At 42.1% G+C, this 12,480-nt stretch overlaps 1 protein-coding gene across 5 annotated transcripts in view; it reads right to left on the reverse strand.

Annotated features, from left to right (window-relative positions):
* LOC102242537 (leucine-rich repeat-containing protein 37A-like) overlaps positions 1-12,474 on the reverse strand; it is a 33,072-nt gene extending 20,598 nt beyond the window's left edge. For 4 of the 5 annotated variants that reach the window (XM_014537768.1, XM_014537769.1, XM_005863896.2 and 1 more), the window contains exons 1-3: positions 6,638-8,666; positions 4,154-4,225; positions 3,203-3,274 (exon numbers count right to left, since the gene is read on the reverse strand). In XM_014537768.1, coding sequence (XP_014393254.1) covers positions 3,203-3,274; positions 4,154-4,225; positions 6,638-7,821 — 1,328 coding nt within the window. In that variant the 5' untranslated portion in view covers positions 7,822-8,666. Of the gene's footprint in view, positions 1-3,202; positions 3,275-4,153; positions 4,226-6,637; positions 8,667-12,271 lie in introns of those variants that run through there. The other variant, XM_014537771.1, reaches the window with a different exon arrangement.
* Positions 12,475-12,480: the final 6 nt, after the last annotated feature.

The raw sequence follows: 12,480 nt of genomic DNA on the forward strand, positions 1-12,480 counted from the left end.
CTGAGAGCAGAAGAATCAACTAGATAACTTTTTATGGTCCCATCAAATTTAGATTATGAGCTTAAAGGTTGTCTCTTCATATGTAATTACAAATGTATAATATTAAAAGAAATAGTCTCACATTTACACACCTTTCTGGTTTAGTTCTGTTTGTCTAAGCCAATTCAATATCAGATAAAATAAAAGATGCATTTTCACATAACTTGAAAGGAAGTTACTTCTCTAATACTACAGAACTTTGAACTAATTCAGAATGATACTTTCTATTACATTAATAGAAATTCATTTTTTATTTTACATTGCTTTAATAATCCATGAATGTAATTGCTTCAGTTGTACAGTGGTGGGGCAACAGAAAACAACATGGCACTGAATTTTTACTTGAAAACACCCACTGTTGTCTATAGTTGGCTCTCTTATTTCTATTGATTCCACTTTAGTCCCTTACTTTTCACCTGGATGGGTATAACTGTTTTCTGACTGGTATTTCCCTCTGTAATCTCCTCCTTTCTAATCCATCCTGCACAGTCACTAGATTAGCTCTCCAGAAGTGACTCTCAAATACCAGCCAGCATCACTTGGGAACTTATTGAAGATGCAAATTCTCAATCCTCCTCTGGATCTACTGAATCAGTAACTGTGGGGTGCAGCTTGAGTTTTAACAAGCCCTCAGAGTGATTCTGTTGTAGGCTAACGCTTGTCCTAGAACACCGGTGTGATAACATGATAGCTTGGCATTCAAAGCCTTAGATGATCTGATTCTAAATTCCTACTCTCTCTACTTGTACTCTACAATGTATTTTTCCCGTGTCTTGCCTTTCCATGTGCTCCTTTTGCAAGCTTATTCTACCCAAGATGTCTGTCTGATGATCCCCAAGGGCCCTTCAAGGTCCTGTTCAAAAAGCTACTCTAGTAACATCTTTGCTAATCCAACTTGAAGTCTCTTTTCCCTCTGCTGTAACCAAAACCAACTGATAGCTCTCATTGCCCATATCTATTTCCTCATTTTAGAAGTTATTTTTGCATCCTATTTCCTCTGAGAATAACTCCTTGAAAGTATGCACTGAGTCTTGCTCATTTGCATTATCTACTATGTTAAAAACAGACATGTGAACAAATGAAAATTCAAATATCTCTCTCTATATAAAAGGCTAATATGCAAAGTGTCCCCTCGGGAGTTCAACTGGGAAACCAGGAGTTCGATTGCTCGCTATGACATTAGCTGACCACCAGGGGGCGGTGCAGAACAAAGGAGGGCCCTGGCCAGCAGCCAGAAGGCCCCGATTGGCCTTGATTGCCAGCCAGGCCTAGGGACCCTACCCATGCACGAATTTCATGCACTGGGCCTCTAGTTTATGAAATAAACAAATAGCTGGGAAGTAGAGGGAGAAAAATGATTTTCAGTTTTATCACTTCATGGCTCCCTCTTGTGTGCCTCTACAGCATGTTGTCTTCCATTTAGTACTTGTGCACTATGGTTTGAGCTTATGTTTACTTTCCCCATGAGATCATGAGTTACTAGAAGGGTAGAAACCCTGTCTTACCCATCTTTGTGCCTACAATTCTAGGTACAGTGCTAGTCTTTACTAGCTTATTTATTGATTGGCATTTTTAAATGAATGGGAATACTTATGATAGCATGAAATAGTTAGTTTACAAAGTATTTCACAGTAGAAGTAATCAATAACCTAATCTATTGAGCAGTTACCTCATTTGCTTTTCTCCAAACTGTAAGGTTTGGAACCCAGATGGCAGATACCCAAGACTAATACAAAAGTGGTTGTCCTCCTGAGGCTTGAAATGTTTGATAATCCAAAGGGCTATTTTTAGTGTCATAGGAGACTCTTTATACTCACTTCCCTTAAGCCTTCTACATTTGAAAAAAGAATCTATTTGCTAAAGAGCATCATTCATTTGCTTAATAAGGATTAATGACATACACAGCTCTGGATCCCATGGACAAAGGATCATAATTGAGTTTTATAGCAAAGAAAATCTCCTTATAAATAAACAGAATTACTAGGCAAACATTTCTTCCTTGACAAGGAGGCTGGAGAGATTTTTATTTTGTAATTAGTGGAGGTGGGGCATTTCTGATATGCTTATTTAGTGTAGACATTTCTAATTATACCACTTAACCATCATTTTAAGCATTTATTTTTTAATATTGGTATAACAATTCCTGTATTGAAATCCTTATCACCAGTCTGCTCTCTTGGTAATTTACTATGTTCTTAATACTATGTTTACATAATTCATCTGCTTAGTTAAACATTTAATGTGTAAATATTAATCTAATTTAGATTAAATTATCAAAAAATTCTGGGTTAATGGCATTCAAATTAATGCAGGTGCTCTATATTTTCTTGTCCTATAGGAGACAATTTGAGGTTAACCTGAATTCCTCTCATTTTACTAAATCAACATTTAAAAACCTTTTCTGTAGTCCGGCCAGTGTGGCTCAGTGGTTGAGCATCAACTTATGAACCAGGAGGTCATGGTTAGATTCCCAGTCAGGGCACATGCCCAGGTTGTGGGCTCAATCCTCAGTGTGGAGTGTGCAGGAGGCAGCTGATCTATGATTCTCTCTCATCATGGGTGTGTGTTTCTATCTCGCTCGCCCTTCCCCTTTCTCTCTGAAATCAATAAAAATATATATTAAACAAACAAACAAACAAAAACCTTTTCTGTAAAGACTAGGTGGTAAATATTTTAAGCTTTGCAGGCCACAGTCTGTCTCGAATACCTACCTCCTTTGTTTCTTTTCTTTTATAGCCCTTTAAAAGTGTAAAAATCATTCTTAACTTAAGGGTTGTAAAAACACGTACACCATAGGTCCAATTTGATCATGGACCCTAAACTAAATATAAAAATAAGCAGATGGTATATGAACACTTATATAACAAGGCTCATATGGGTATGTATAATTACTTACACCATATTACCACTTTTCCTCTATAACTGAAGAGTTTTTCTATCTGTATCTTGTCCATATGATTAAAAAAAAAAGAAAATGCATAGGAGATATTAAGTGCTAGAGATGGGCTAGAGCCCTACACAAACTTACAAAATTGTAGAATTTTATTGATGGGAGAAATTGTAGAGATAATCTGTTTTGAAACCCTTATTTATTTTATCGATAACATAACGAAAAACTCAAATAGAAACAAAAACAAAACTCAAATAAATATAATTAACTTACAAATACTGGAGGAACATCAGGCCTTCAAATGAATCCTTATGTAATTCTCTCAAATTATTTCCACTGAGATTTCTGAAAAATGAAAAGGTTATTTCTGGATCAAAATGCAAAATAACTACAACTATTTACTGCACAGAAATATAAATGGGGTAATGGTGCCATTATTATGTCTTTTATCAATAATTCAGAAGTCATTCATGACAATCTGTTCAAGTTGAACTAATAAGATGACATGCAAACTGTCATGAAAAATACCAGGTACTTTGATATAAATATTTTTTCCCAAATCACTTATGTGCCTAAATAGACTTTTCTACAAATCAATATTTAAAAAATGAGCAAAAAAGGACAGGGCAAATTCAGGGAAGAAATACAAATGTTCAATACATATATAAAAGTACTTAAATTCACAATTAATCAGAAAAATTCAAATTTATTCACCTATTAGATCAGCCAAAAAATGGAGACTATCCAGTGGTGAAAAGGTAGAGGGAAATAGATGCTGTCATGGCCCACTGATTGGAGTGTAAGTTGGCACAACTTCTTTGAGGACAATTAAAATATATCAGCCCTGCTGGCGTGGCTTAGTGGTTGAGCGTTGAACTATAAACCAGGAGGTCAGGGTTGGATTCCTGAATTGTGGGCTTGATCCCCAGTAGGGCGTGTGCAGGAGGCAGCCAACCAATGATTCTCTCTTATCATTGATGTTTCTATCTCTCTCTCCCTCTCCTTTGTCTCTGAAATCAATAAAAATATATTTTTTTTAAAAAAGAGGGCCTGCCAAATTTAATTTTTAAAACAAACAGAAATGCAATCAATAGTGATTGATTCGGGACATGGAGGGGGAAATACCATTTATCAGAGTTACTGACCTCAAAATTCTGGACCAAGAAGGATCGTACAATGCAGTTAGTTATTTTTTGTATTCATTTTTGGAGAGAATATACTCACAGTTTTGCAACAAAATGGTATGGCTTCCATGTATCTTTATTGATGTAAGAAATTGAGTTTCCTTGCAAGTTTCTGTGAAGAAACAATTAATATCCTTGAATAAGTAGGAAAAGAATGAACAGAATAAGTAAAACATCATGGCAACCTTGTGGGGGATATTCAAATGCAGGAAATACCATCCTTCCAATTTCCACAGCTATCAGCTTCCCAGTCTGCACAATTAACAAAGACATGTAATGAGGCAGCTCCTCAGAACCTGAACTTCTCTTGGATGGGTAATGCCGGTTAAGACTTGGAATGCACTCTTTCTAAAATCTAAAATGACTTCTACAAATCAATGACAAAAGAATAATTCAACAGAAAAATGGCAAAAATTTATCATTATCAGTAAATAAACATAAAGAAACCTTATGCCAGGCCACACCACAGCTTTGGCTCAGTGCCTCTGTGGAAATCTCTCCAGGTCTTAGAAGGATAAGGGCAGTTAGAAATGAGACGATTAATATGGAAAGCTCTCATAGACATATGTGACAGGGAAAAGCACAAATCACTGAACAAGGAGGAAAGTATTAATATTTTAGGGGAAAATGCAAAAAGAAAGAAAGAAAAAAAGAAAGAAGGAAGGAAGGAAGGAAAGAAGGAAGGAAGGAAGGAAGGAAGGAAGGAAGGAAAGGGAAAAGGAAAAGGGAAAGGAAAGGGAGAAAAAGAGATTGGATGGAAGGATAGACACACACAAAATGCTAACAGGAGTGGGAGAGGGTGGGATTTTCATATTTTACTATCTACTTCTGAACATTTAAAAACACACAGTGAGACTATGTCTATGAATTACAAGTGTATAAAAGAAGCTGTTCAATTCCTGAGGTTCAGGTTCAACCACTAACTCTGTGGATGACTTTGAGTCTTTACTTTTAGCTTTGTCCTCTTCCCTCAGCAACAACGTACCTATTCAGTTTACAGACACATTTTCCAGGAAGGTCAGAAAAAGCCAAACACCTACCTACCTGCCCCTCTGCCTAGGGGACATTGCCACTCCACCGAAGCCTTCTGGTTACTTATGCTCACCAATAAAAGATGGCCAAACTGAACTCATCGCCCTCACACAGGCTCTCCTTCCCAACCGATGGATGTCCACCTGTCATATCACCATTGTTCTCATCATCCAGGGCAGAAATTTTACAGGGTCATATTTGATTTTTCTCTTTCCTGTACATTCCATCTCTTATCTCCAGTCAGTCACTAAACCTTATCAGTTGTTGCTTTATAGTGTTCCCAGGGTTCTCTTTTTACTCCTATCACAACTACTCTGATTCAGCGCCTTCCCACTTTACTCCTAGATTTTGCTAGCGCATTCTATTTGGTTTCCCCGAATCAAGCTTTCCTTTCTAGATAGCTCTACGTATGGAATAGAAAATAATCCTATTTTAATCATCTGTCCCTCTCACTTGAAAACTTCCAGTGGCTCTCCCAATCTCAGTGTAACTTCCAAACCCCCTATAGCTGAGAGCCAAGGTTTTTCATAATCATTATTTTTCACTGCTTCCCAAACCAATTCTTTACAACCAGACTGGTCTATTCCTCCAGCCATGCCTCTGCCTAGACTGCACTCATTAGTAGTTCTCTGTTTAACAAACCATAGCCACCCTTTAAATCCCAGCTAACGTTCTAGCTTATCCATACAGCTTTTCCTGACTTCCACACTCCAATGACTATAGATTCTGCTGAAGTATTGCACCTCTGGTCTGTATCTCTTTTAGTACTTAATTATATGTTACCTCCTTTTTTATGCATATTCTCTTTCTTCCCACCTACTATTGTCATGTTCTATTGACAATGTCACACTTCTGTGGCTCCCACAGTACTTAGCCCTGGGTTGGATACAAAATGGGTGATATACATAAAAAGCCAGGAGGCAAAGATGAGTTCTGGATATAACTGAGGGATTTAATAATAATAGCTAACACATACATATGTTAGGCACTGATACAAGTACTTTACATATAGTCACTCATTTAACTCTTACAACAATCCTATGAGATGGCAACTATCATGATCTTCATTTTACAGATGAGGAAATTGAGTCCCAACACTAATAAATGACCTACCTGCGCTCAAATCTAGTCACTCTGGCTCTAGAATCTCTACTCTTAACCGCTCTGTTGTATCACTACCAGTGAGATGGGGAGAGAGCCATGTTGCTGTAAAGAGGATGGAGCAAAAGTGGGAGGTAAGTAGAGGTTAAGGAATAAAATAATGGGACTAAAAAATGGGTAAGGAAAAATAATATGGGCAATTAAAAGACTGGTGAAGGAGGAAACAATAGTAAGAAGGAGAATGAAGATAAGAAATAGTTGACAAACAAAAGATAACAGAGTGTCAGTCAATGTGGGTTGGAGAAGATGAGGAAAGCCAAGGAAGACCTCAGGGAAAAGGCTGCCATGTCAGGTAGGATGCAGGGAACCAAAGAGGAAAGGCAGTTCTTACAAGACAGAGAAGGTGCCCTTGTAGCTGTTGGGCTCTGGCACAGGCACTCTGCGGAGCCTCTCCGTTGGGCCGAGACCAATACAGGACAGCGTCCCATTACTGCAGGCACAGAGCTCACATATGTTCGTGGTGGCACTCTGTTCAGTCTTTGGAGGAACTGTCTCAGATGGCTCTGGTTGCTGAGTTATTAGAACTTCCAGGTCCAAAGGCAGAACAGTGCTTTCAGTCAAGGCTGGCTGCAGAGCCTGAACAGTCTCTGGATGTGGAAGTGGCACCTCAGGGTGCTTTGGAGGAGCTGTAGTCTGCTGCAGGGCTGTAGCATCCAAAGTAGGCTGAGCTGTGGTCTCCTGCTGCAATGGAGATGAGTCTGTCTTCTCGGGGGGCCTTGGAGGGGTCTCCTGCTGGGTTGGAGCTTTGACTTCCTCTGCGGACTTGGGAGGATGATCTGAGACCTCCTGCCCAGTTACAAACAGTTCAATCTCCTTAGTGGACTCTGGAGCTACCAACACCCCCAGACCCACATCTTTAACATTCATATGGGACAACACTGGATGCTGAGCTTCACCCGAACCTAGAGGTGAGACCGTCACCTCATGATGGACCGAAGGTTGAGCTACAACATCTATAGAGGATTTTGGAGGCTGAGCTCCACCCTTCTGATGGACCGAAGAAGGTTCTACACCGGCAAGAGGCACTTGAGGCAGAAGTGAGCTCTTCCACTGGGTCGAAGATTCAACATTTTCAGCCGGGATGGGATGCTGATCTGGAATTCCTTGGTGGACTGACCAAGGTTTCAGTGGCTCAGAGGACACTGTAGACCGAGCTGAGGCCTCTTGTTGGGATGGAAACTGAGCTGAAGTCTCCGCCTGGGTTGAAGTGGCTTCGGCTTGCTGAGCTGGGGCCTCCTGAAGGGTTGGAGGATGTTTCACTTCCTCAGGGGCCTCTGTAGGCAGAGCCGAGTCTTCTTGTTGGAGTAACAGAGATTTAACCTCTTTTAAGGCATTTGAAGTCTCAGGTGGGGGGTTTTGCTGATCCAAAGGCCAGGGCTCGGTCGGGCCCGAGGGGATGGAGCTCAGCAGGACAGGGTCCAGGGCCAACTCTGAAGGCTGAGCTGCCTGGACCAGCAGCCACAACAGCTGCCACATACACAGGGGCCAGGGGGCCCAGAGGTGCAGCCCAGACATGACAAGCAGAGGTCCAGGGCATAGCGAGCGACCCAGCCGAGTGGGTCACAACGAGGGACTCAGGGAAGTGGGTCACAGAGAGCAACCCAGGTGAGTAGGGTGAGTAGGGCACAACGAGTGACCCAGGTGAGTGGGCCACAGTGAGTGACCCAGGCACTGGACGGAAGCCCAACAATTGGCAGCCTTGTCACAATTGGCATCTGTGTCATGCATGTGCCCCTTAGCAACCAAACACCCCGCCCCTGCCTCAGGTTCCAACCTTTATTTAGGCAACCTTTGTTACCATTGTTCTGAGAGTGACTGCAGAAGAGTGAGCCTTTTCCCAGAATCACCAGGGACCAACCACCTCCCACTAAGCCTCCCCTTCCCCTCACAGTGAGGCAGGATTTGAGCTGTAGACCCTGTGGCTCCAGACACCAGCAGCCCAGGGACGTGGGTGGCAGGGGTTTTAAATGAGGTGGGGATTTGGGAGGTGCTGCAGAGCTTCCCAAGGAATCCACAGAGCCTGGCATCCCAGGAAATTCAGAAATGCTAGTCCAGTTTGGGCAATCTGAACCCCTGAAAGCTGAAATATGAGAGACATTCTTCCTCCTCTGGGCCATACTGCTTCCAAGAAAAGTAGCTGACCTACAAAATGGACAGCAGTTAGGGTGGTGGGGAGGAGGACACACTTTACAGTTCTAAAATGTTGCCATTTCCTCAAAATTTGTAGGATCCGTGTCTGATTCTTAATTTGCCACTCTATTAGACAGGGGCTACCACTGAATCCGTGATGTCTCCAAAATGTCTATAGGTGGGGTTTTGGAGGGTGAGCAATTCGTTTTGGGAAAGAGAGTCTGAAACCAAGTGAATCACCCTTTACAATGGTATGGAAAAATATTCGTGCGTCCCTCCTCCCCCGCCATTCAACACAGCCATTAATCTAGAAAAGTAACAAACAGCTGCTTTTCTGAGCTCTACCCTGTGAGCATACATGGAGAAGGCACCTAAAAGCCCTGGCCAGTGTGGCTCAGTTGGTTGGAGCGTCGTCCTGCGCACCAAAAGGTGGCAGGTTCATTCCCAGTCAGGGTGCACGCCCGGGTTGTGGGTTTGGTTCCTGGTTGGGGCTTATGTGAGGACAGCTGGTCAGATTGATGTTTCTCTCTCACATTAATGTTTCTCTCTCTCTCTCTCTCTTTTTTTTTTTAATATATATTTTATTGATTTTTTACAGAGAGGAAGGGAGAGGGATAGAAAGTTAGAAACATTGATCAGCTGCCTCCTGCACATCCCCTATTGGAAATGTGCCCGCAACCAAGGTACATGCCCTTGACTGGAATCGAACCTGGGACCCTTCTGTCCGCAGGCCGATGCTCTATCCACTGAGCCAAACCAGTTAGGGCTCTCTCTCTCTCTCTCTCTCTTGAAGAAGAAGAAGAAGAAGAAGACGACAACACTTAGGGTGTTAAAGCCAGCATCTATATACATAAAAGCCTGTGTCTATCCGACCGTCCGGCCAGTAGCTATGATGCACACTGACCACCAGGGGGAAGACGCTCAATGCAGGAGCTGCCATGATGCGCACTGGCCATTTAAAAAGAAACGGCACTGCGGATCTGACACCCACAAACCAACACTCCGCTTTCCCCAAGTGGGACACAGGCCCTGCCACCACCCCAGAGCAATACCCCACCAAATCACAGCCAATGTGCCAAGACCCTCTGGCGCAAAATGTGGCCCACAGCCCAGCCCAGCCAGGAAACAGTTGCTGTGGGCACCAGGTAATGACTTCACGTAGCAATTGCTGGCTTCCTCTTCCTAGTGACTAGCCTCCTTGGAGTTTCTTCAGCTCAGGAACATGACTTGCTTTATAGCCAGGTGCAAACATTTTACATTTTAACCAAATGTTTGTGAAGCGTTTTCATGTGCCTCATCTCATTTGGTCCTCACAGAAGTCCTGGAGTAGGTAGATAGGAGACTCAGTAGAATCCTATTTTCTTTTCATTAGGAAAACGGAGATTTAGAAAGTTTAGAAACTTGACCCAGTTGAAAAGAAGTAAGAAATGGTGGACCTTGAAAATGACTTCAGGTTTTCTCACTGCACAGAATATAGTCAAACACTGCTGGAGTGAAATATTTTACACTTTGTCCTCCCTGCATGATCTACAATAATAATCTGCTTTGTGTTGATATTTACTGCAGTGTTGCTGACAGTTACCTGAAAGAGAAGTTGGGGTGCTTCACTGGGCTGGAAAAAGTTTAGCTAAATCAGAAAGCAGATCTAATTAAGCAAGTTTATTCTATCTATATATATAAAACCCTAATATGCAAATAGACCGAACGGCAGAACAACTGAACAACCGGTCACTAGGATGTGCGCTTTTACCATAATCTTGAGAAATAATGTGTTTGAAAAGTAAAGCATCCAACAAGTTAACACCACATCCAATAAAGAAAGGAAAATGCATGGCAAGCAATATGAAATAGCAGCTCAAAACACACTAATTCTGCTACTAAAAACATTCACTGGTCAAACTGCCTATCAAAATGTAATTAGTTGGGGATTAATGGGGGGGATGAGGACACATTTGTAATACCTTAACTAATAAAAAAAATGTAATTAGAAAAATGTTTAGTTTCCCAAATCCAAAATATTTAGAGTTATAACACTCACTGAAGATGATCAAACCTTCATCTATTACAAGTTCTCACCTACTAACAATCATTTAACCCCCCAATCTTTGGTGAGCATCTGCTACTGCTACATGCAAGACACTTTGCTAGGAGATGCAGGTTATATAAGATTAATATGAGCACATATAATCTGTAATTTCATATAAAGATAGGACAAGTATATACAAGGTCGACTGAGTGTTAAGAAAAACAAAATGTCATGTAAGTACATAAATATGCAAGGTGTTTTTTTTTTAAACTGTGGAGCAGCTCAGTGGTTGAGCGTCAACCTATGAACCAGGAGGTCACGATTTGATTCCCAGTCAGGGCACATGCCTGGGTTTTGGGCTCAATCCCCAGTAGGAGGCATGCAGGAGGAAGGTGACCAATGATTCACTCTCATCGTTGGTTTCTCTCTCTCTCTCTCTCTCTCTGAAATCAATAAAAAATATATATTACAATCTATAATAATAAAAGTGTAATATGCTAATTAACCGGACAGCCAAATGACCTTCCAGACGTCCTTCTGCACGACCTTCCAAACAAAGCTTCGGCTGCGAGGGCCGAGACCCTTGCACAAATTTCGTGCATCGGGCCTCTAGTAAATAAATAAAACATAAAAGGAAACCCAATCACAAATCTTAATTTAACTCAGCATATACACAGCTATCAATCCTTAATGTTATTTGCTAGGCCTTCAAAGAGAAGTTAATGTTAGCTGAACTGCCCTGCCAAAATGCCCTGGGATAGTGTAAGTCAGTCTCTACGGGTCTTTCATTCTGGGAATTAGAAGTGACTTTTCATTTGCTGTTAGGACCGTCTAAGTGGGGTTACACTTGGCTTAATACTGATACTTCTCTAATAAGTATAGGGCCAGGGCTACCCTCGTCTCTTTTGGAAAAATCAAATGACACACCTTCGTTTTTATAGATCCTATTTCCTCAAATACAAGTACTCTTAAAACGGGATTCCTAGTTAATCCAGGTTAACAAGCATTTAAAGAGCCCAACTGGTGTGGCCCAGTAGTTGAGCCTGGACCCATGAACCACGAGGTCACTGTTGGATTCCAGGTCAGGCCACATGCCCTGGTTGCTAGCTTCATCCCCAATAGGATCAATGATTCTCTTTCATCATTTGTTTCTCTCTCTCTCTCTGAAATCAATAAAAATATATATATTTTTTAAAAACAAAAAATCTTATAGAGTATTGCTACAAGTTATGCTTTTTTCATAATTCAGGAACATGCAACTACCGTATTTAACACAAAGCAGTAATTGTGTGGGTTTTTTTTTTTAATGCATCTCACCCTAACCAGTTTGGCTCAGTGGATAGAGCGTCGGCCTGCGGACTGAAGGGTCCTGGGTTTGATTCCAGTCAAGGGCATGTACCTTTGTTGCGGGCACATCCCCAGTAGGGGGTGTGCAGGAGGCAGCTGATCGATGTTTCTCTCTCATCGATGTTTCCAACTCTCTATCCCTCTCCCTTCCTCTCTAAAAAATCAATACGATATATTTTTTTTAAATATGCATCTCCGCACCAGCCTGGAGAGACTGTGAGTAAACTGGAGGGAGTCACCAGGGAGAAACTTATTACAGACCCAGGAAGGACTTTTATCCCTTGAAATTGGATAAAAAGAGGTCATTTCTAGGAAGGCCCCCAATACTTGGCCGTGTGCTTGGAAGTCGGTGCAGAAGCCCGTCTTCAGCAAGTGCGGCTGCAGGATCCTCTGCAGCGGGGACACCGCGCTTCTCCGGCGAAGCAAAGGGACCAACAGCCGCCTGAGCCCGCGACGTCTTACTTTTATTTTGGATTTTGCCACAATGACTTCGAAGCGGGTGCGTTGCCACGTTGGTTTGGTTTGGTTCCTGCTTTGCCCTTTCACCGGCCATTCACTGCCCCTGTGGCCGGAGCCCGGCGGCGCTCAGGGATGAAGACCAACCCGGGACCCACAGGCTCCCCCGACCCACTGAGGCGTCCTCAGCGCAACTTTAAACCGCGGGCCAGCGG

The sequence above is a fragment of the Myotis brandtii genome, unplaced genomic scaffold, assembly GCF_000412655.1.
Source record: "Myotis brandtii unplaced genomic scaffold, ASM41265v1 scaffold1814, whole genome shotgun sequence".
Classification (NCBI taxonomy): Eukaryota; Metazoa; Chordata; class Mammalia; order Chiroptera; family Vespertilionidae; genus Myotis; species Myotis brandtii.